Source organism: Alosa sapidissima, chromosome 17 (assembly GCF_018492685.1).
Source record: "Alosa sapidissima isolate fAloSap1 chromosome 17, fAloSap1.pri, whole genome shotgun sequence".
NCBI lineage: Eukaryota > Metazoa > Chordata > Actinopteri > Clupeiformes > Clupeidae > Alosa > Alosa sapidissima.
This window is the reverse complement of record NC_055973.1, coordinates 22505984-22531707: the sequence shown is the minus strand read 5'-3', so window position 1 is coordinate 22531707 and position 25724 is coordinate 22505984. Positions and strand designations below refer to the sequence as shown.

General features: G+C 40.0%; 1 protein-coding gene across 1 annotated transcript; it reads right to left on the bottom strand.

Annotated features, from left to right (window-relative positions):
• Positions 1-1237: 1237 nt before the first annotated feature.
• LOC121688272 (myosin-7-like) lies at positions 1238-16952 on the bottom strand. Its single transcript, XM_042067747.1, has 39 exons — positions 16895-16952; positions 16590-16636; positions 15674-15882; positions 15353-15496; positions 15059-15215; positions 14864-14891; positions 14679-14784; positions 14043-14135; positions 13882-13945; positions 13696-13794; positions 13470-13573; positions 13243-13381; positions 13036-13154; positions 12663-12812; positions 12414-12584; positions 11979-12288; positions 11801-11871; positions 11451-11656; positions 11173-11296; positions 10888-11024; positions 10259-10514; positions 9838-10080; positions 9568-9744; positions 9326-9471; positions 9140-9230; positions 8656-9045; positions 8412-8538; positions 8216-8334; positions 7929-8125; positions 7649-7832; positions 6565-6730; positions 6362-6486; positions 5931-6239; positions 4155-4358; positions 3756-4052; positions 3538-3642; positions 3348-3443; positions 3098-3232; positions 1238-2318 (listed from the first exon to the last, which is right to left on the bottom strand). Exons 3-39 carry the CDS (start codon positions 15872-15874, stop codon positions 2298-2300), a joined length of 5811 nt encoding a protein of 1936 aa, XP_041923681.1. The 5' UTR covers positions 15875-15882; positions 16590-16636; positions 16895-16952; the 3' UTR covers positions 1238-2297.
• Between the last annotated feature and the right edge of the window lie 8772 nt (positions 16953-25724).

Below are 25724 nucleotides of genomic sequence, written 5' to 3'. Positions count from 1 at the left end.
AGTAAGTATACAGTATATACTGTTTTGATCCCGTGAGGGAAATTTGGTCCCTGCATTTATCCCAATCCGTGAATTAGTGAAACACAGTGAGCACACAGTGAGATGAAGCACACGCTAATCCCGGCACAGTGAGCTGCCTGCAACAACAGCGGCGCTCGGGGAGCAGTGAGGGGTTAGGTGCCTTGCTCAAGGGCACTTCAGCCGTGCCTAATGGTCGGGGTTCGAAGCGGCAACCCTCCGGTTACAAGTCTGAAGCACTAACCAGTAGGCCACGGCTGCCCCCAAAAAATATATATACTCTTTTGATCCTGTGAGGGAAATTTGGTCTCTGCATTTATCCCAATCTGTGAATTAGTGAAACACACTCAGCGAGGTGAAGCACACGCTAATTCCGGCGCAGTGGGCTGCCTGCTACAGCGGCGCTCGGGGAGCAGTGAGGGGTTAGGTGCCTTGCTCAAGAGCACTTCAGCCGTACCTAATGGTCGGGGTTCGAACCGGCAACCCTCCGGTTACAAGTCCGAAGCGCTAACCAGTAGGCCACGGTTGCCCTTGTGCATGATGAAATGCTCATTTAAATATGCATGGACCTCCCCCTCTGTGTCTCACTTTGGCAGAAATGACCAAGAACTGCTAATATCATGGCCAGTCCAGCACTGTTTTCAAATTCTTTATCCTCTGGGTTAAATAAATAGTTATGTTCATCACAGAGCCCTACTTCCATTTCTCACTTCTCTATGTAGGAAGCTCCTTTTGTATGAGCACTTGAATGCATGACCAGATTCCTCAAGCTAGCGAGAGGTCAGGGAGCTGTAACCTCTCCTTGGCCTCAGTAGTAACGGAGACGTGAGAATGCCCCACCCCCCCATACTTGCTCCTCTGAGAAACAGTAGGTGATGTCAGTCTTAGGAAGGATGTCAGAGACATTCCAAAGACCCTTGTGTTTCAGTCCAGTCTAAGCACATCTCTGTTGGCTACATACATATAAACAACATCCAGCAACTTGACGAGACTGCAATGACCAGGTGCTTTAATACAGGACATTAATATTGTATTGAATATTAATGTGTTTTAAAAGATGTATGATGTATTATAATGGTTTGCTATTTCTGTCTGTTGCAGCCCATCACACTCCTCCATCACAGAGATCATCAGAAGGTAAGGGACACAACCTGAACATCATTGTTTGCTTAGGGATGGTCACTATCTCAAGGTTAGTAGCCTAGATAAAAGTTGTAAGTCAAGGTTACTTTCTTCTTTATTTGAATTAGCTCTACAAATGGATGAGAATTCAATTCATTCAATATTTGTTTTTACATTTCTGACATAGTCGTTTATTATCGCCACATTATCGCCACGTAATGTATGTTTACAGTTGACTTCCTTTTAATTTGCAATTCTTATCTTTAAACAGACACATTTGGTTTTAAAAGGGAAAGATGGGAATAACTTAGCAATTACTTAGCAATAACTGTCGAAAGTAAAACATAAAGAGCCATCGGCCTACAAACATTTCTCTAACATCAGCTGATGACCATGGTTTTCAGCAGCATTAGCATTATTCAAGATCTTGAAGATGATGTAAGTTCTTAATTTTTACAGATAATGCTAAATACATGTGGCTGTGGTATTGAATGACAGTGCTTATTATCAGCTTGAATTGGAGACAGAAGTTGCATCTTATTCAGGCTGAAAAAAGCTGTCTGTTGGGGAGGGAATTTCACATCTTTTTAAAACCTGTGACATTTCAACATAAAGTTTGTGTATGGCTGAGTGTTATGCTGTGTGTGTGTGTCTGTGTCTGTGTGTGTGTGTGTGTGTGTGAGTGTGTGCTCACACATGTCTAGAGGGTGGGGGTTGACTGTATATATGCCACTTGTCCCAGCTAGTACGTTGTACTGATTTAGTGGCATTTCAAGTTATGTGCATGTATTAGGCAGAGCGAGTATATACCGTATTATTGTCTGAGATTTTATCTATATATGGAAGTCTGTTAACTCAGACCTGTTAATCTGCTGGATGGGCGTATCAAATACTGCTGATTTGGTCCCAGCAGGCATGACTGTTTAATGGAGTTCATTATGGGCCAATTCTATTCATAGCATCAGAGAAGAAAGCCTCAGTTTAGTTGTTCTCCTTCTTTTGCGTAGGTGGGGTCTTTGATGAATGTTACATGCAAGTATCTTATGAACAAAAAATCAACAGAAACACTTTTTAAGTGATTGTATTGGAATGCATTCCATACTGAAAACTAAAACACAGCAAACAAGAACTTTTCAGACAAGTCCATCATGGGAGCTTCACTCTTCATCATGTCCTTTCTGTGATACAGCAAAAAAAAAAAAAAATATTATTAGCAATATGTGGATAAATATGATTGCCAGCCACTTTCACATTTTGCTAGCAATTGGCTAGCTAGTGGCTAGGGCCAATTTTATGGCCTGATGATTATGAATGATAAAATTAATGATGATAGTTGAACTGTATATGTTTGAGATGAGATTCATTCATTATATATTTGCACTAATTCACATTAGAACATGCATTTGGATGCTAATTTTGAGTGTGCTCAATGAAAAAAGGTATAGTGCTAATTGTCAGCAATTGAATTAAAGGAACTCTCACAAAGAAACTTTGAACCAATGTACTCCTAACAATTGCCTATGTATTCATATGGAAATTATGGAAATGCAGTACAGTATTACAATAACATTTTTTTACAATACAGCCAATATTAATCTAATTTTTTTTTTTACCATTTTTGATCTGACAATGAAAAACAGTTAATAGCATAAAAACTCAGCAAAAGGGTTCTTTTTGCTGTAGATATGCAGGTACCTCCCGAGATACACTGCAGCAAAAGTGCACCTTTTTCAATTTCTTTTTTTCAATGCAAAGAAGCAGCATTTGCATCATCAATACAGTACTGATTTTTGCATTGACGAACGGTAAAGAGTTAACCACTAAAACTGCTAAAGGCTGCAAATATAGTACAATGTATGAGTACAATGTACAGTATATACTGGTCATTGGTATACACTGGTTAATATTAATCAATTAATGTATTCATATTCAATACAGTGGCAACTGTTGCTCTCACCTTGCCACCTGCATCACGGCTCTTGGATCTCATCTTGTTGACCTGAGACTCAGCTATATCAGCTCTCTCCTCAGCCTCATCCAGCTCATGCTGCAGCTTGCGGAACTTGCCCAGGTTGCTATTGGCCTGCTCCTCCTGAAATGTGCACACAAATTAAGCTTATCTCGTTATTTGTTCAGCAGTTAATGGATCAACAGACTTTGGTAATAGATAAAACCAGGAAGAGAAGAAAAAAATAGATGTTACTTACAGCCTCCTCTGCTGTTCTCTTGTAGGATTTGACCTTCAGCTGCAGTTTGTCCACCAGATCCTGAAGACGATGCAGATTCTTTTTGTCCTCCTCAGTCTACAGATGGGAGAGGTGAGTGAATATTCTGTTAGCATTTAGCATTATGTATTATAAGAAATGTATTTATGATATGTGGTATAATTTAATATACCTGATAGGTGAGCTCCTTGATGCGGCGCTCATATTTACGGATTCCTTTGACAGAATCACCGGCCTTCCGTTGCTCCATTTCCACCTCACTTTCCAGCTCTCTCACCTAAATGTAGACAAGTAAAGCAAATGTTGAATGAATGATGTGTCTATTATTATATACATATAGCCAAGCACTGAATTTTAGAAAAAGCTCTTTAGCAAAAACTCAGCACTTACTCTAGACTCTAACTTCTGGATCTGCTTTTTGCCACCCTTCATGGCTATTTGTTCAGCTTCATCCAGACGGTGCTGCAGGTCCTTGATGGTCTGCTCCATGTTCTTCTTCATGCGCTCCAGGTGAGCACTGGTGTCCTGCTCCTTCTTCAGCTCCTCTGCCATCATGGCAGCATCAGTGATGGCCTTCTTGGCCTTTTCCTCAGCATTCCTGCACTCCTGCACAGCCTCCTCTACTTCATTCTGCAACTGGGATGTATCACCCTCCAGCTTTTTCTTCTGGTTCAGCAGGCTGGTGTTCTATGTGGTAAGACAAATGTTAATGATGGTCTGTGTCACATTTTGAAATGGTCTGTGTCATACTATGAATAAATCTGAAAACCACCATGTTTAGGATTTTACCTGCGAGTGCAGCAGCTGCACCCTCTCACTGACGTCCAGCAGCTCCTGTTCAGCCAGTTTCCGGCCTCTCTCAGTCTGCTCCACCAGGGACCTGAGCTCATCCAGTTCAGCCTGCAGCAGATTGTTGCGTCTCTCCACAATAGCAGTGTTCTCTTTGAGATCATCATTACCACGTAGAGCGTCATCCAGCTGCAGTTGGGCATCCTGCATTGTACACATATTAGAAAAGTAAACATTTGTTGTCTAGATTGCTAACATACAGGCCAGGCGCACAGGAACCTATTTTTGACCAGGGGTGCTGAATAACAAAAATAATGGATGTCTGACGATCCCCCCCACCCCCCCCCGGACATGTTTCGGATTTTGACTGCTAAATAGCCTACGTCATTTTATTGCGGTGTGCGGGTGATAGCGAGAAGTTTTAGAAAAGTCCTGGGCAGCCACAAATTCCAATGTTCCGCGACAGCACTCCGAGTCCACTGCGCCCACCCTAACCCCACAGAAGCGCACTTGACATCATTAGCCTATTTCAGTATAGCTAAGGAAAATTACTTTTCTGATCGTCAAAACCACACCAGAGATGTTAGGTAAGGGATAATGCCCGACGAGGTGTCCATTATCAGAAATAAATGGACGACGCGGAGGCGTGAACTGTCCGACGCGAAGCTTCTGCGAAGTCCATTTATTTCTGATAATGGACGCATCAAAGGGCATTATCCCGTTTATACCATGGTCACTTACGAAATAAATAAATATGAAATCAATTACTAAATGAGTTTTAGAGTTAAAATCGTTCGTTTTTTCAGCTGTTTTTGCAATGCTGTGGAATGTTGATAAGTCACAGCTGAGCGGACTAACTCAGGCGTTGTTAAGCAACGTCATAATAATTTTATAGGTATAGTATATCACTTTTTAAATGACATCCTTTTCAACCTAGACTATGGTATAAGCTTTAAATATAGGCTAATAATCAGGCTGCAATGATCTCGCAAATAATTTCTGAATAGCCTAAAGTGTGTCGTCTCCACAGCAAGTGTGTCCTAATAATTTCTATCTTAGCGACTAGGATAGTGAAATGATTTCACTAGCTATACATTTATTAGTTTCAGCTTATCCATGTTTTTTTTGAATGTGTAAATCGCATAGAATATGTAGGCCTATATCAACCATAGGCCTACACACTTGATCGCTATCACATAGCTGAAACCACGCTACCGTTCTTACAGTAACTGACTCATGTTCACGTTGATCTGTTATTTTTTAGTAGCCTATATTCAAACCTATTCATAACCCTTTTTTGCTATTTGACTCATAATTTCACATACAAAAATATAAATAATGTCAGACAGCGAATTAGTAATTATTTAAAAATATATATAATCATTTTTAAAAATCCATCTCCTGCCAGCAGGGGGTGCTGCAGCACCCTCAGCACCCCCCTTCCCGCGCCCTTGATACAGGCTAACCTTGTTTAAGTTAGCTCTTCTTTGATCTTATTCAGTTAGCTATCCAAAAAGTTAGTTAACCCGGACAAGATTGATGTATGGTATATTCTCTAATATTTGGATTATTTTAAGATACCTTTGAGAAGATGGAAAACTATATGAGGGAAATCTTTGCTAGGAAATGAGTAAAAAGTGCTGCAGGTGAATATTAGCTGTTACGTCAATTTTAGGAATACATAATCCTATAAGACCTATGCAGTTAGACAGTGAGTCAGTTGGTGATCTCTTTACAGTCAATGGGATTATGGAGGTCTCTGCTGCATTGTTTTACCTTCATATGTCCATGGAGACCCTTGAGCTGCTTCTGGGCCTCAGATGCCTGCCTGTTGGCCTGGCTGAGTTGAATCTCCATCTCATTGAGGTCTCCCTCCATCTTCTTCTTCACCCTGAGAGCCTCATTCCTGCTGCGAGTCTCAGACTCCAGGGAGCTCTGCAGGGTATCCACCACTCTCTGCTGGTTCCTCTTGGCCTGCTCCATCTCCTCATCCTTCTCAGAAAGTTTACGCTCAATGTCAGCTTTGACCTGGTTGAACTCCAGCTGAGCTCTGAGGATCTTACCCTCTTCATGTTCAAGGGAACCCTGTGGAGATATTGGAACATGACAATCTACTTAGTTGTATACTTCTGTAAGCACAAGCATCCTATGCTATCCAGGAATGACGAAAACTAGTTTTCTGATAATCTTGATCTTTATGAATGTACCTCAGCTTCCTCCAGGGCAGTCTGGATCTCTGCCTTTTCTTGCTCAAGTGTCTTCCTGACCTTTTCAAGCTCATGAATGCTCTTTCCAGTCTCACCAAGTTGCTCAGTTAGGTCAGCAATTTCCTCTGGAAAGCAGACCAAGATATTAGTTGTATGAATTCATTTAACAATCATATATTGTCTGTAGATAGGATCAAACAGACCTTGAAGATTTTTATTCTCCCTCTTCATGGTCTCAAGGTGATCCAGAGATTCCTCATAGGAGTTCTTGAGCTTAAAGAGCTCAGTGCCAAGAGATCTGGACTCTTTCTGGGAGCTCTCCAGCTCAGTCTGGGACTCCTCATACTTCTGCTTCCACTCAGATAAGACCTGTTGAGGGAAACATTTTTATTTAAGTTCTTATGAATGTTAAAGGAGGCTGCAAATAAGTAAATGTATCTACAGTTTGGTCAAACTGGTAGGCCTAATTAATTTCCACAACTACCTAATTGCTACCTCATTCATGTGCAAGTACATATTTACAGTAAAAATAAACAATGTGGAAATACATAATTAAATGAATGAAACAATGTAGCTTAAGTAAATAAATGAAAAGACAAATAGATAAATGAAGAAATACATAAATAAATGAAGAAATACACAATTAAATGAATTAATAACTAGGTTTCATGACCAAACTGTACATTCATCTATTTATTTGTACATCTCATAATTTATGTCTGTATTTATTTATCCTGTCATCTTTAGTCCTCCATATTCCATTTAGTATCATGCAGCTGCAGCTCTTATTTGGAGCTGCCATGTTGTTACAGTCATTCATATTAATATATAAACATTGCAATGTTGAATCATCCTTATTTTGGACATAAAACTTCATGTTTGGTTGCCATGGAACTTGGAAAAGGCATTAGTTTGACTTCGGTATGGACTTCATGGACTTCATGGGCTACAGAAAGCAACGGAGGGAAACAGGTAGGCTGACAGCCTCGGCTACAAACACAGGATTTATACCCTGTTCATGTTGCACAGCAACTTGTCATGACATTTTGAGTCTTTTGGGGAGGCTTAAAGGCACAGTTTAGTACATGCCCTCATAGCATAGCTTGTAGACACTTTGGTTGCTTTAGCCAAACTTGCGTCAGACTGCACCGTTTTTTTCCCCTCACATTTTTTCCGACCGACAGTATTTCGTGAACATGATAAACTGAGCTCCGTGTTAAAATTGGCCGGGGTTCTCCTTTAAGGCATATAGGCAATAGTGTTTTGACCATTTGGCTGTTTCCTTACCTTATCAAAGTTCCTTTGTTTCTTGTCTAGAGCAGCAGCAGCAGCATTGGATCTCTCCACGTCTACCATGAGATCTTCAATTTCATTCTGCAGTCTGTGCTTAGTTTTCTCCAGGGAGGAGCATTTGGCATTGACAGCCTCCACAGCTTCCTCTGCATCTTGCAGACGCTGAGCAAGCTTTTTTCTTTGGAAAAGAAATTGAAAGTGAGTGACAAATGTACATGCCATGTCTAACCACTGATTTTAAACAATTCATCAGAGTCAGTTCAGGGGGCCTTACTTGGCGTCTTCCAGTTCCTCAGTCCTCTGGATGGCATCAGTCTCGTACTTGGTTCTCCACTGAGCCACCTCAGAGTTGGCCTTGGAGAGACTGCGCTGCAGCTCAGCCTTGGCCTCCTGCTCCTCCTCAAACTGCTCCCTCAGGAGGTCAGAGTCGTGGCGAGCAGACTGCACTGCATGGGCTAGTGCATTCTTAGCCTGTGGATAGGATCGGATACAAGTCCATCAGATATGTCATAGCTGTAGAGTAACAATTGAAAGACTTTTCTGCAAGTCAGTTATAAATACCTTCACTTCCTCCTCAAGTTGCCTCTTGAGGTCCTCAATCTGCTGTGTGTAGGACTGTTTGCCTCTTGTAAGTTGAGAAACAAGCGAGTCTTTTTCTTCCAGCTGTCTTGTAAGCTCACCTTGACCAGAACATAAATTTGTCAATGATAATGCTTATTTTTCTCAGATTTGTGTATGACTTACCATTTTGACTTACCATTTTCGGTTTGAAGCTTGGCTTTCTGCATGGTGAAGTCATTGATGGAGCGCTGGCCCTCCTCAGACTTCGTTCTGTATTCACTCATCTGGTCCTCCAGTGTTCTGCACATCTTCTCCAAGTTTGTCTGACAAAATAATACAGAACATTATTCCCATGTACTATTTCTTGAAAATTGTTGTCAGTATAGAGAATTCAATGATACCCATTATACAGGTTCTTCCTTCAGCCATTTTGTACAAACCTTGGCCTTGGCGACCTGCTCCATATTAGAGACAACATCGTCCAATTCCAAACGGAGTTCACTCTTTTCTTTTTCAAGCTTTTGTTTCACTCTCTGAAGGTTGTCAATCTGCTCCCCGAGGTCAGCCACACTGTCTGCATGCTTCTTCCTTAGTGTGGAGGAAGTGGCTTCATGTTGCAGAGTGGACTCTTCGAGGTCTCTGCGCAGCTTCTGGAACTCAGCCTCCCTCTTCTTGTTCATCTCAATCTGGGCAGCAGTGGCACCTCCAGCCTCCTCCAGCCTCTCACTGATCTCCTCCAGCTCTCTGGCCAGGTCTGCCCGCTGCTTCTCCACTTTGGCTCGGGCAGCTCTCTCAGCCTCCAGCTCTTCCTCCAGCTCCTCAATGCGGGCCTAAGGATAATAAAATAGTAACTGTATTTTTTTTTGTGCTGTTTTTCATAAGATTTTAGATTTTATATCTTAAGTCTTTTATATAGTCATTTACCTGCAGCTCCTTCAGTTTCTTCTGGAGCTGGGCAGCCATAGCTTGTTCATCTTCAATCTTGCTATTAAGTTGACTGATCTCAAAGTCTTTCCTGTGTTGAAAACAGGCCAATGAAAATATCAATGGAATATTATTTTCTCTGTGTAATATATATTTATTATGGATGAGTGTCTGATTTGTGCATACTTCTTCAGCCGCTCTTCAAGCTGCTGTTTGTCATTCTCCAAGTCCATAAGACCTTCCTGGGTCAACTTTAAGTCACCCTCAAGCTTCCTCTTAGCCCTCTCAAGATCCATCCTGAGTTTCTTTTCCTGTTCCAGGGACCCTTCAAGCTATTTAGGATAAAATAGTAATTGTGTAAGTGTCTTCATTAATTGTATGCAGTGAGATATAGGTGCCTGTGTTTTTATTTTTTTATTATTGCCTACATCATCAACTTGCTGTTCCAATTTGGTTTTGGCCTTAGTCAGAGTGTTGACTTTGTCCTCCTCACTCTGAAGGTCATCCAGCGTTTGCTGGTGAGCCTCCTGCAGTGCTTTCTTCTCCTTGGTTAGCTTGGCAATGATTTCATCAAGAGCTGCCATCTCCTCAGTCAGGTTTTTAACCTAAAAGTAACATAGACCATTGACAAACGATTACTTGACTTCATTACTTGAAAATATTCCTTGGTGATTAGTAAAAACTTTAGCTGTGCTTACCTTATTCTCAGTGGCATGCTTCTCTTTCTCTACTTTAGCTAGAGTGAGCTCCAGATCATCAATGTCCTTTTTGAGTTCAGAGCACTCATCCTCCAACTTCCTCTTCTTTGCAGTTAGCTCTGAATTCATCTCTTCTTCATCTTCCAGTCTCTCAGTCAGCTCTTTGACTTTGGCCTCGAGCTGAATCTTACTCTTTATCAGACCTTCACATCGTTCCTCAGCATCACAAAGATTATCTTGTTCCTATGATGATGAATAGATTGTAGATTGATAGATTGAAGCTACAAATAAAACTAGTCATGACTACTATATCTGACATATTTCCACATGATTTTGAATGTCAATTAAATGTAATCCTAAATGTAATGCATTCTTTACTGACTAATAAATAGTCATTAGTTAAATTGTAGAGTATGCTCACAGTCTGGCATTGTAGTTGGAGGTCATTCTTCTCTTGGAGAACAGAAACCATTTTCTCCTCCAGCTCTTTTCTACGAGCCTCGGATTTTGCATAGGCCTCCTTCAGCTTCAGGAATTCTTCCTTCATGTTGGCCATCTCTTTCTCAGCCTCAGCAGATTTCAGCAGTGGCTTGATTTTGAAGTACATCTTCATCCAGGGCCAATTCTTGACCCCCATGAATGCACGAACGTTCCACTGGATCACCAGTAGTGAGTCCCTGTAATGTAATTAGTGCTTAAATGGGCCTTTCCCTGATAATTCTTTCTTAAGAGTACTTAACATGGACTTAAATTAAAATAGCAATTACTATTACAGTTCAGTGAATTTGAAGACAGGTTTTATTTTCTTAATGTGTTCTACTTTTTAAAATAAATTATATCATGCAGGATTATGTAAGATAAATATGATATGGATGTGTAGCTGGATGTTGTATTTAATCAAAGATAAATGTAAAACGTACGTACATTAATTCAATTTTGCCAAAAAAATTGTATTGTGTACTGGAGAACTCTAATGAGTACAACTATATGAGCACATAGTACCACCAATATTCTTTACACTTTGTTATTCTTTTTAGAGGTTACTCTCACCTGCGTTCTACAATTTTCTGGAACTCAATTCTGGCAAGAAGTCCACGACTTTTAGCCTGGATACCAGTGATGATGAGAGCGAGACGGTCGTCTCTCATCTCCTCAAGGGTTCCCAGGAGACCAGCTTTGAAGAACACCTGATAAGAGTCAAAACAGGTAACATAAAACAGTCAATTTTTTCCTGTACAATTATAGCTGAAACCCTCATCTACCAAAACATATAACATACCAGAGTTTCCCCCATATTCCAATATACAATATTTTAGTTTATTTTAGTTGAAATACCTTAGTGTGCCCAAGCTTGTACTGCTCATGGTCAATATCCAAGGTGCCGAGAAGTTTCTCGGCTCCCTTTTTGTTGTCAATGAACTGGCCCTCAGGAATGGCATTGGGGTTCAGGATACGGTATCTAAAATCCAAGAAGTATGATTGTTGTATTGCTAAACACAAAGCTAACACACACACAGTCTACACACTATGGTAGTGTTGGAAACATTTCCCCACCATAAGTCTTTTCACAAAGTGAATGAGTCTGGTTTTAACCAGGCTAATGTTTACCCTACCTCTGTTTGAAGTCTCCGTACTGGATCCTGTTGGGGAAGCCCTTTCTGCAGATCCTGATACCTTCCAGCACACCGTTACAGCGCAGCTGGTGCATGACAAGAGGATTCTCCATGGCCCCAGGAGTCTTGGTCTCGTTGGGGATGAGGCAGCGCACAAAGTGGGGGTGAGTTGACCTCAAGTTGGTCATCAGTTTGTTCAGATTCTCCTGTTCAGACATTTAAATAAAAATAATATCAGTAGGACTGCACAGAATCCCAGTTGGCCCATTGATCTATATAATTGAAAGAAAGAGATGTGATACTAATAAATATCTTCACTTTAGTATGTTAATTTAACCTGTCACACTTACCCTGTGAAGGGCAGATACAGTCTGGAAAGAAGAACCCTTCTTCTTCTTGCCACCACCACCAGATTCAGCGGCTATTAAAATATCACATATAAAATAAAATATCCATCAGCTCTTCACATAAACATGATGTTAATTAATTAATGTCATAGGATTAGTTAGTAAGGGATTGACAGAATACCTGATTCAGCACCGGCATAGTTGGCGAAGAGAGCACACAACATCTTAAGAGTTGACTTCTGAAAGAGTCCGACCACAGTCTCATTGAGAGGATCTTTGTTCTTCACCAGCCAGTTGCCAATGTTATAATCAACAGTGCCAGCATAGTGAACCAGAGAGAAATGGGCCTCTGGTCTCCCCTTGACAATCCTGGGCTTCTGGAAGCAGGCATTTTTGCCCAAGTGGTTGTCATAAAGCTTAGATTTGAATGTTGCATCACTGGCCTTGGGGAACATGCACTCCTCTTCAAGGATGGACATGATACCCATGGGCTAGGGAGGAAAGAATATGAAAACTTTAACATTAAAAACATTTTACCACAGGACAATAATACATGTAGTGATCTGTGCCATCAAAGAAAAAGGTCAGTAAAAAGTAAATAATAAGTTTCACTCGCTTTCTCAATGAGCTCGATGCAAGCGGCCAAGTCCATGCCGAAGTCAATGAACGTCCACACAATGCCCTCCTTCTTGTACTCCTCTTGCTCCAACACAAACATGTGGTGGTTGAAGAACTGCTGCAGCTTCTCATTAGTGAAGTTGATGCACAGTTGCTCAAAGGTGTTGAACTGAAAGACAATGTGGATTTGGTTAATATTATACATTTTGCTTAAATGTATAGTGTTTGTCTTAGGTTTAAGACTCACATCAAAGATCTCAAATCCAGCAATATCCAGCACACCAATGAAGTGCTGGCGAGGCTGTTTGGTGTCCAGTGTCTGGTTGATTTTGACAACCATCCAGTTGAACATCTTCTCATACACTGACTTGGACAGGGCTCCAATAGAGTAGTACACCTAAAGATGAAGTGGAAAATTAATAACATGGAAAATGCCTATTAATGAGGTGTGGCAGCTGTACTAATGATGGAATTAAGCACTTCACTTGTTAAACAGGCATGGGTTTAGGTTATACCCTGTTTTTAATAGCTATTCTTTGTACATAACACATCAATGACTTAGTGTACTTAGTAACTACTTTCAGTGTTTATAATACTTATAATGAGCACAGGAATAATACCTGCTGGACATTCTGTCCTTTGGTGACCCACTCGTTTCCTACTTTGACCCTTGGGTGACATAGACCCTTGATGAGGTCAGCAGAGTTCAGGCCCATGAGGTAAGCGACTTTGTCGGTATCTGGAGTGAAAATATGACAGTTACACCTCTACCCATATTTAACCGTTGCATGTGGGTATTACATCCAAAATCAGAAATTAATCCACACCCTCAGTGCCATCAGCCTCTGCCTGCTCCTCTCTTTGCTTCTGTTTGAACTTCATGTTGCCATAGTGCATAATGGAACCAGTCAGCTTGTAAATACCATTCTTCTCCTCTTGAGTAAAGCCCAGCACATCAAAGGCATCCTGAAACAAATATTTCATTCAGTAATTAATTACACCCACAACATACCTCTGTATGAGTATATGGGGAAGTGAAAGCAGACCTACTCACATCAGTAGCCATCAGCTCATCGGCATCACAAATAGAGGCTACTTGTGTCTCTCCTTGGGAGATGAACGCGTAGTCATAGGGGTTGGAGGTGATCAACAACATCTCTAAAGAAAGCAAGACCATAGGTCAAGTAACGCTACTGTAACTAAGCTAAGGAAACAATTAAGTAGACATTTATTTCACATTAATGGCCACGAATGACTGCAGATATACATGCATTTCTCACCTAATAGCTCCGGTTTCCTTTGGGACAGGATCTGGTAGAAGATGTGGTAGTCTCTCTCAGCCTTGAGCTGATAAGTGACACGGGACTTCTCCAGCAAATCTGAGGGATATAAGAGTAATTATAACTTTAAAGCCATACTTTCGGTCTTCACAGATGAAGATTAGCAGAATGGGCTTATTTACTTACAAGTCTCAATATCTGCTGATGACAGCTTGCCGCTCACACCGAAGTGGATACGGATGAATTTACCCTAGCATGAGTGACACATGAAAATTAATAATGGCAGTCATAGAAGAGTGGCCTCTGAAAATCAAAGTGTGGTGGTTGAAAATCAAAAGAGGGCTTACGAATCTGGAGGAGTTGTCATTTCTGATGGTCTTGGCGTTACCAAAAGCCTCCAGAGCAGGGTTACACTGGATGATTTGATCTTCCAGGGTGCCCTGAGAAAATATAATAATATATCAACTCATCTAGTCTTGGAGACTAAATTGGCCCCATCAACTTAGTATCTCGTTTCATTTTACTGAGATACTAGTCTGGCTCCTTTCAATGTGTTTACTTTTCCCTCAGCCACCAGGATAGCGGGCCAATCAGCGACATTGGATGGCATTAGTTTTGAAATCGAAAGTGGCTGTGGTAAAAGGTAGTAGCAATACCTGCAAACATAAAAAATATTGCACTTCGAATAATATACAAATTTATACAGCAAAGCTAAATAATTGCCTATGTCGTTTATTAGCAGTTTGTAAAGGTTAGGCAAAGTAGGTAAGGAATGTTATGTATCACTGATCAATAGGGTGAGTTAAGATTCACCAGTGATTTCAACGTCAAATCTATGTCCATTACAATGCTAGGGTAGAAAACATTTCCAGATTGTAAGTATCCAGAGTCTCTTAACGAAGTTAGTGAGTCTGGTGAAATCAGGTTACGTGGAGACACATCCCAAGTGGAAATTATGTCCGGAACACAGTGAGATGATTAACCTTTTTCTCCTGAGAGGGGTCCTTCTTTCCAGTAGTTGCTGCAATGCTAGCAAAGTACTGGATAACTCTTTTGGTGTTCACAGTCTTTCCGGCACCAGATTCTCCACTATTGATGAAAACAAAGGTTCACTCCCTCATATCAAGGTTAGCAAGAAATTTAGAACCAAAGACTGGATTATACTCACGTGATAAGGACAGACTGGTTCTCTCTATCTGTGTAATGTACAAGCATGAAATGTTAATATAAAACCAAGACCATATATTATATTCATGAAATCATGCAACATGATGAATGGTTGATGAACATAATTGTTATTTATATCCCTTGTCATCAATTTTCAATATACTGCGAAACACTTGCTTTAATAAAAGGTGTTTACCTGTCAGCATGTACTGGTAAGCATTGTCAGAGATGGAGAAGATGTGGGGAGGAGCTTCTGTTCTTTTCTTGCCTCTATATGCAGCAACAACTTCCTTGTCGTACACTGGCAACCACTTGTAGGGATTGACAGTGACACAGAACAACCCAGAGTAGGTCTGTACAAATAAACATACAATTGATTATGGTCCATGAAAACAAAGAAGCAACAGAGTAAGTCTACAGAAAAAAAGACATGGTTATTTTGGAGATTTGTTTTTGCTACTATGGGCGAGAGTCTCATGTTTGTACTCACGTAGATCATCCAGGCTGCATAACGCTCTCTGAGGTTAAACAGCACAGCAGGCTCATGCAGGAAGGTGAACATCGCCATGTCCTCAATTTTATCAAACTTAGGCGGATTTTGGGGGTGGCAATCTATATCTTTCACAGTGACAGTCTGTGTAATGCAAACAAAATCAGTGTCTTCAGAAAATCTTTGTGTAACACATTTTGTAATAAATCTAAGCATAATTGGCAAAATTGCATTTATATAGTAAGCTGTAAGTGAGTTCAATAGCTTAATAAGTAAGTAAAAACTCTGAAATATGTTTAAAATGTATTTGCCATGCATTACCTTATCAAACTCAGTAAGAACAGTGACTTTGTCACCGTCTCTGCTTTCAACCATTCCCTTCACATATTCAACCTCAGGGTCCACCACGAAGCAGGCCCTCTTAATGTCAAAGGGGCGAGTCTGGGCCTCCAGACGCTCCATGTCCGACTTCCTCAAAAAAGGAGCCGCCGCCCCAAACTCTTCCATTAACGCATCACCCATAGTGAAGACTGCAATGTATAAATGATATGAACTAATTAATTCCTACACAGGGAAAATATGAGACCTTAAGGATGAAGAACATGATTATAGCAACAAGTCAGAATGGGCAAAAAATAAATTAATTTTAAATCCTAAGACCAGTATATGACAGGTAGACCAGCAGGGTTGATTACTGCAATGGACTTTTTACAGGCCTTCTTTAAGAGACCATCAAATAGCTTCAGGTGATACAAAATGCATTACGAGGGTTCTCACCAAAAAATGACTGACCCCATCACTCTAATACAGTACCTCCCTGCACTGGCTTCCAGTAAGTCTCAGAATTTACTTTAAAGCACATCTGCTTGTTTATATATCACTAAATAGAATGGGACCAAATGACCTATCAGACATGCTTCAGCAGTACACACCCTCCACACCGCTCACGTCTCAGAAGAAATACTTGGTAAAAAAATACTTGTTGGTGAAACCCGCTGTTAGAACTTTAACATGGTGAAGCAGCTTTTAGCTGCTATGCGGTTCAGCTCTGGAACCAACCTCCAGATGATATCAAAAATGTCCCAACTATCCAGTTTCAAATCTAGACTTAGCTTTTTTTTATCAAAAGCACATTGAATTATCCTTGTGTGTGAAATGCGCTATACAGTGTATATATACATAAAACTTAACTTGACTTGACTATTGTTTTGTGATATTTTCAGTCTGTAAATCTCACCTTCTTTGGGTCAAGCCTCAGATGTCCTGCAGATATGATGTCACTTGCTGTAGTTCAACAGACAAGAAGCAATCAGATGACACAGTGTTACAGCAGCAGTGCTGCAAGTACAATTTGAGTCCTTTCACAGAATGCTAACTGAACAGATCCATGTGTCTGTCTCTGACTAGTCAGCCATGTCTCTGTATCCATATGTCTGTCCATCCATTTAGCTATCATTCTTGCTGTCCTCATCCATCCAACTCTCTATATATCTATTCATCTGTTTGTCTGGTCTCCTCTGTAGCAGCAAACTGACTACTTACCTCAGGGTTGGTCTTCACTGTACCTGCCCCTACTGCCAAGGCCATGGCTGGTTTGTCCTTTTTATGTGAGGTGGTCCATCCCAATATGGATGTGAGACCATGAGACTCCGACCACACCAGAGTTTTATTAAAGGAAAACCAGCCTAAAGGGTGCATACATGGCAGGTATGTATGTCATGTAGCAACAATAGGCTAATCCAGACAGGAGGGAGCAGACACTGTAGGGGAGAATGGCACAGCATCATCAACACCTGAACTTGGGTCCCTAATTTGGAGTTTGCTATTATGAGATGCCACTCTGACCCTATCTCCGACTTTGTCTTTCAGTGTCCTCCTTGATATCTCCATTGCCATGTAGAAAATCCCAACCTGCTGATCCATGTGCACTTCATCTTCTCTACATCACGCATGCTGTCTCTAGTCAGCTCTCCTTTCAATACATCAAGCACATTGCATTCTTATGGATCTGAAGCCTATCAATGAGGTCTGTATTAAGTCTTTTTTTTACAGAAATACATCCGTTTTTTGTGGATTTACAAATTGTATTTGTTCACTGTTTGTTTGGAAATAACTATCCATTGTATATGGAGACAAGGACAGTGGATAATGACATAAAGTGGTGTTTTTTTCCCCTCTCAAACCTTTCTTTGTGGCCTTATACCCTTAAACTTCTGCCAGTTTGGAAACTGGTCCAACAACAACAAACACAACGTTACTTTTTAGTAGACCAAGCACTGCACTACTATCACTGAATTGTTTCCTTGAGGACATAGATAACCCTGTGAATTTCATCTCAGGTTGCTGCAGATAGCCTTTGAAGCATTTGTCAATGTCTTTCACACCCTTATGAATTTGTACAGCAGCTGCTCTGAAGTCTGAGTGTACTCACAGCTGCTGCTACTGTGTGTTATACATATGGTACTGAAACACACAGGGCAAATTATTTACCAAATGAATTAAGAACAGATACCTAATCCATATTTAATTTGAAAATTAAATGCACACTAGGTGCTTACAGATCTAGAAATGTAAAAGCATTGTGTTTATGTTGAAATGTAATATTAAGATGTTATATATTATATTATTAATAAGAGACTGTAGGTATCTGAACTGAAATGTAAATTGTATCCACAACCCAAAAAAATCATCTTGTGCCCCACTGAAAACATTAAGACTACAGGGTAGCTGTCCGCTGACCTCTCTAACCATATCCATCTAGCTGTTTGCTGTTTGCACCAAGAGGAAGTCAAGGAGGTGTTGAGCCATAGGCCTCTGGGTCTTACACTGTTAATTACCTTGACTTGGGTCAAGAAAACTGTCAAGACATGTTTACACACCAAGAAAGTGTGAAGCCACACACAAGGTTCCGATAATGTGACAGATGGCCTAAGAGCGAAGGTGATTTTTCTTCACCCACTGTAAGACATTTGAGGTCACTGGATCCGCAGAACTCCATTCTCTCAAATCCTTATTTAGCTGTGAGATAGATATGCCATTCCATCTCCTGTGTGACCCTTATGGAGACCAGTCTCAGCTGTCCAGAGTCTTTGAGCCATCACCACTACTGCTGGGAGGATGTCACATCTTCTCTTGGAGGATGGATATTATTGGCATGGAAGGACTTACTGTGGCAGGTGGCTACATGAACTCCTGTGATATCCAGCCCTCTGGGAGGTGTCTGGACTGCATGCATCATCTTAGCCTGAGCTTGTTTCTCTATCCATGTCCATATGAGCTTTCATTTTAGTGGGTTTGTTTCATGGTCTCCAATTATGAAAAAGGTGACCTTTGACCCCTCACAAAGAACCAGAGCACTAACATTCAAGCAAATGAACTTGACTTTTTCATTATTCTGCTCAAGTGCTGATTCTGTGTAGAGTAAGCATCTTTATTGTATGACAACTACTTTATGAAATAGGTAATTAGTAGTGCAGTGCCCATTCAAACATGCCATTCCTGTAGAAAACTCGTAGCCCAATTACATGCCCACAGGTATGCCTGCTTTAAAAATAGGATGATAGGGAAAAACATCATTCCAGCTAAGCATTCAATAATGAATACTGAATATTATATTAATATATTAGCCTATAATTAATGTGCAGTAAGTTCAATTTAGGCATAGCTGCATGTGACATTTTTACAGATCAAAATGGCATAAGCATTGTTAAGTTTTTGGAATTAATTCCTGATAGAGAAGACAAACCATTTTGTGGAATAATGCATCATCGTATGAAATTTGCAACCATGTGACTCAACCATCTCTGGTAGCCTATAAGTGACATCACACTGTCTGTAGCTGATTGAAATGACATAAGCCTAAAGCTTTGAGGTAAGGCTATATGTTTAGCTTATTGAATAACTTAATGATATAGAAGACAAACCATTTTGTAGAAAGATGCATCATCATATGAGATTTGCAACGATGTGACTCAAAAGCATTTTGAATAGCCACTTGTTGGCGTGTTGTTGCAAAATCTGCAGAATCATTTTATGCAAGCAAACTGCATACAGGGAATCTTTATTGTTAACACAGAATTAAGAGTTGACGATAAGAGAGTTGACATTTCCCATCATTTTGTGGCTTAGCTCCACATCCTAACCTCAAACTAGTTACTGCATGATGTGTATAAAACCAGAATTTAATGGCTTTTAACCATATTGTTTTTTAAAAAATGAGTGAGAGTTTCACTCCAATAACGCAATAACAGAGTTGACGAATAATTAATCTACTGTTGGTGCATCCTCAACATGTTGTTCAAATTAATGAGAGAAGAAGCTTAACATGTCTCACTGCCTTTCCAAAGTTTCCTGTCAGAGGAATTGACATCTCTCTGTGTAGGCATCATGCTTCATATTCAAAGTCTGTGTAGATTTTACAGTTAAGAGTTTAGAGTTAACAGAGTTGACCAGAACTTTGAGACGTACCAAAATTATATATTTTTTAAACTTAAATCTTGCATAACACAGAAAATAGACATTGTATATAATTGATGTTAGTTAGTACATTAATCTCCAAAAAATAGATTGTTAGACTTGATAACATCATGTTTAGCCATGACTCTGTAGTCTCTGTAGTCGGAGACACTCTGTATAGGGTGTAGAAGTAATTAACATTTATGATGGTATGATAATTTACCTGCTAAATGATCCAATCGTTACCAATTTTAGTGTTTTGGCAGATATAGACAGATTTACATTGGAAATGTTCAGGTTTTAATTTACAGGTATGATAAGGGATCAGATTCCAAAAATAATTCTGTGGAAATGCATGGATTCCAGTTGGGGCTACGGGAAGCAACTGAATCCATGCATTTCCACTGAATTATTTTTGGAATCTGATCCCTTATCATACCTGTTCGTTCGTACTCGTCGCTCGACTTATCATGACTAAATTCAAGATGGCGTTGAACGGTAAAATTCCTTAAGGTACTGTCTGTATAAATCGTCTTGTAAATAAACTACCAGTGCTTTTTCAAAGTTCTCCATGTCTCGTTTTAAATGTCAAGGCCCTCGGAAGTCTACCAATGAAGCTATGAGACATACGTTCACACTCGGTATCATGTTTCAACACACTTTAGGTCAATACCACACCGGAATTCTCCTTTAATAAGTGTGATTATTTAAAATCTCAATGTTATTACGAAAAATAATACGCAAGTAGTGATGTTCATGGGCTACAGTGTCTGAGACAGAACAAATGACTTAGGCCCTGTTTTATTGCACTGCCTTGTAGCACTATCTTGGGAGTATCCTCTGGCCATAGAGACTTATTGGCCTGTTGCTGTCCCTCAAGAGGCTAAGAAACTTGCACATGCATGTGACTTGCACATGCATGTTTCCTTCCCTTTGTCATTGAGTACAAAGATAACCCTGTGAAATTCTTGCTAAATGTCAATGAGACTGAGAAATGTTTCAGTCTAATCTGCAACAGATGGTCTAAAACAGACATCAAGGCAAAGATGCATTTTGCATGCCATTGTCAAATTTGAGGTTAAGAAAAAGTTTCAAGATCACAATACTCCTCGGTCCATCACCTCCCACATGCATGAAGATGGGTATGGATCCTCTCTGGCCTACTTCCATCCTGAGTGGATGTGTGTGTGTGTGTCTGTGTGAGTGTGGGTGTATCTGCGTGTGTGTTGAGCTGTGTTGTGAAGTGATGCACAACAGGTGTTACCTTGTCATCTCCTTAGAGAATCTCAGGGTAGCAGCAGCCAACAGACTCCTTCCCAGTGCCCAGAGCCAGAGCATTCATTTCAGTACACAGACATTTTAGTGTAGGATCAGCCTAAGACAAGCACAAGGACGTGGAAAGATTCTTATTGTTTTTACCCTGTGCCAGATAGGTTCACTTAATTTAAGGTCAGTGTAGCAGAAGAAATGAGAAAACATCTAAACATTTTAAAAATGCCTTTTTTGAATATTATGTTTTTATCTACTATTTTAAATTATATGTATTTATACTATTTCTCTTTCCCATTTTGTCATACAGAAGAACCTTGTGGGTGAGCCTTTTTATAGCTTTGACAACAAAACTGAAAGTGCTCAAAGGGAAGATTTCTCTGGTCCTTGAGGTGGACCCTCACAGATCAGTACCAATACAGGAGGAGATCTCAAGGTGTAAAAGTAAGCAGACTTTACTTGTTTATATTCATATATTATGTCTTCATTTATGACTATTTCTAAAGACCTTTCAACCTTTTATTACTTTAGTAGAATTAGGATATCTCCTAACATTGTGATAGTTATTCCCAAGCAGACTTGGGATCTCCTAAAATTGTTATAGTTACTCCACATAGTGTTTATTATTTTCTATAGACTCTTTCCATCTTTTCCTGGAGGAATTCCAGTTGACATGTCCAAAAGCAACACAATACATGTTTATTTATGCAGTTGAAAGGGTCTATACAAATCGCATGCTTGAACCAGTGGTTTAAATTCTGAACCTTCAGTACTAATCATATAATTTCAAGATTGTAATAGAAGAGAAAGAAGTAAAACCTGACCCTGACCAGCGTTAGTAATGAACTCTACTTCCTCGTCCCTATATTTGACACCTTTAGTTAGGTGTAGTTACCTTTTAAGAGAAATATTATAGACAATGGATAATATTTTATAATACCATTCTTTTAAAAGGTATCCAATGCAGTTTAGCTTTTTTTTGCTCCTGCAGTTGCATGTACACTAGCGTTCAAAAGTTTGTGAAAATGTTTTCCATGAAAACTCACACTTTTATTCATCAAATGAGTTGCAAAATGAATAGAAAATATTATAGTCAAGACCAGGCATGGAATTTCATAATTTTAGGGGCAAGGGCACCAAGACCAAAGTTGACTATACAGTAGGCTACATAAAATGATCAAAGTTGCATTAAAACTATTCACAGCAGTAGACCTGCATCACTGTATGAAACATTACAAAAACATGAAGCATGACATTACATAGAACTGTAAATCTTTAAGATTTAACCACTAACCGCTCGGTGAGTCGCACAGTTTTCTCTGATATCTGAAGGTGTCTGGCATTGTAATTTAATCTTAAACAACCGCTCATTATCTATCCCTGTGCGATCTCTTACCATTACAGACGTGAACATTACTTTTTAGTAGACCAAGCACTGCACTACTATCACTGAATTGTTTCCTTGAGGACATAGATAACCCTGTGAATTTCATCTCCGGTTGCTGCAGATAGCCTTTGAAGCATTTGTCAATGTCTTTCACACCCTTATGAATTTGTACAGCAGCTGCTTTGAAGTCTGAGTGTACTCACAGCTGCTGAAGCATGACATTACATAGAACTGTAAATCTTTAAGATTTAACCACTAACCGCTCGGTGAGTCGCACAGTTTTGAAAACGTTAATGGTTGTTTTAAGGACATGTTTGTGTATGCCCATAGCCGAGCTCCCATAGAGTGAGGACTGGCTCCCATGAAAGCAAGTCAAAAATCTGAGGGGGTCTCTGATATCTGAAGGTGTCTGGCATTGTAATTTAATCTTAAACAACCGCTCATTATCTATCCCTGTGCGATCTCTTACCATTACAGACGTGAAATTAAAATATAGGCTACTACGGGACGTAGACCTACTCTACGCTCTTGAACGCAATTTGTCCTGCTAGTATTGGACAATGTTAGCACAGCTCAGCTTTAAGAAATTCAAATAGCTTACATCAATGTTTCTCAAATTTTTTCAGACCAAGGACCACTTAACCAATAAAAAAAATCACAGACCACCTAGCTAAAAAAAAGCAGACCCACTTCAACAGTATGGCAGAGGATTATTGTGTCAGAGGATTCATATGATTTAAGCTGGCGTAGCTTACATAGGCAGTGTTGCAGAACTGTTTGGATTCACATAGAAGTTGGTTCAATATTGTAAACAACTCATCTATATTATATTTTACCATGTGTGCTCAAGGAACACACGAGTAAGCACTGGCTTACATGCATGCTTAGCATTTTGTGATCATTAAGGCTACTTTGACAAATTCTTAGTCAGCTGTATATCCTCTAATTTTAATATTTACAGATATCTAGGTGATATTTGTAACATTTATTTTGTATTTGGCCTGTTATGAAATCATGTATTGCTTTAGACCTTTGTGTTCAGTAAGGTCTGCTGTTTATTCTGATATATGGTTTGTCATGTGTCGAGTAAGGAATTCATGAAGTATTCCACCGAGATGAATGGGTAGGGAGATGGGCGCAGAACTAGAATAATATGATTCAATTAAAGTTACTTTTCTCGCGAACTGTTTACCACAGCAACTAGCGGCTAACATTGTTTAAAAGCTAAGAAAAAAACTATTGCATGTGATGTAATAATACATGCGATGTCCGTGTGATGAGTAGGCTACTTTGCGAGTAGTACAGCAGAGAAGAATGGGTGAATTTGGACACACTTTCTTGCCGTGCGCCGTTACTTTCTCCACTGCGTAAAAGACTAAGGGCTCGATCTAAAACCTATGGTCACTGGCGAAAAGCTTAAACAAATTTCAGGGTTTGTTCAGTCCACATTGGGGGTGGTTTTTTATCAAATGTTGGGTGCCTGGCACAAAAAGGTTGATCTTATGAAGAAATCTGCTTGCATGTGAGACCGTAGCACCTACCATAAAACCTACCAGAGTATAGCCTACACGCATCTGCACTCGTCTATTATTTGAACTCATTGGCAAAGTGAAACTAACTTCACCATGGTGTCAGTCAACAACAAAACAGTTCTACACAGTTAATTACTTTCACTATTGATTGACAACGGGTTACCATCAAAAACATAACCTGAAAAAAGCAACACTTACCCCAATAATGTTTGAATGACTGAATTAAAAAAAACCTATAGACATTTATCCTGCAGAGGAGCTGCTGCTTGCATCTTGTGACAGTGCGTCTTCGGCTGTGCTTCATATGCACCAGGGGTGTGTTTCACGTACAACTACAGAGGTTAGCTTTTTACGAACATGGTACAATGCATCGTTCAACTAACCAACATCTAAGTTATGACTGTTTCCCAAAACCGTCATACAGTGGGCACTACTTCGAATTGTCCGGCTTCACGCGTGATTCTCACGTGACCTCACGCGTGAATCATTGAGTCTTTTATTTATATTTCCCCAGTGAAGCTGCAATGACCCAAACAACCACCAGGTGGCACTTATGAGCAGGGTTAGGAACATCAGCTTTTGCCGCTTTGAGTTTATGCGCGGCAGTATGCTACAGTATGGACCATATATTTACCCAACATTTTTTTCAATTGTTTACACAATATTACCCCTGATGAGCTTTCATTTCGATGGCTGATAGGCCTACAGCACGTCTCCTGCGTCCCAACATTTAGCACTATAATCAAACAATCCAAAAGTGAATTAAATCCTGAAGCAAACTGAAAATCTTCTGCTTTTAAAATCTTCTGCTGAAAATCTTCTCCCTACCAATACGCTGCTCCGAAAGACACGCAGTCTCACGATAAAACTTGTTATTGTTTATGAAGGTGTCTTTGTTATTTTATGAAGAGGCATCTGGCTGTTTTGTTTATGTTTGTTTTGCTTTCATTAATGGTTTAGCTCATGAGGTCATGAGGCCAGTGCTACCCCACTTTTTTTGGGGGAAAAAAAAAATTCTCATTTTCTGACACACCACAAAACATAATGCCTATTCATCTGGGCCCTTCTATAGGTTTCAGTACGGGCTGTATTGTGAGATAAACAGCAAGAATAGAATAGATTGATCTATTTCACTTAACCCAGCTGTCCAAACCTCCTGCGCGCGGATACCTACATCGCGCGGATACCTAACATTTCATTCGTTGACTACATCTTTTTTTGTCATATTCGAAACAATTCTTGTAGGTATCCATTACTCTGCTACCACCAGAAAAAAATGTCACTTATGTACATGCTCTCTATCTCTCTATCTTCTATCTCCTATCTGGGGGGGGGGGTCATCTCACCTGGCGAAAATGTGTGGCAAATATTAAATAGGCTAAAACTTGGCTGTTTGTATAACAATGTCCACAAACATCACTCAGTAACACCCACAAAGCCAAGGCGAGAGATAGAAGGTAAGAAAAATAGAGTTTGAAGAAAGCACTATGCTCATTAGGCTATATTATTTTGTGCGCAACTGACACTATACAGTATAATGCATAGGCATAACGTTTTTCAATCAGCCAATATTTCAGGTGGCCTAGCGATTTTTGGGATTAATTAGAAAGCTTGCTGATCAACACAGCTTGCATCTACATCTGTAGGCATTTTGGTAGGCCCATTGAGTCGGGCACTCTGCTTGACAAATGATGATCTCCCCAAAATAAACACAGGCAGGAGAACATGA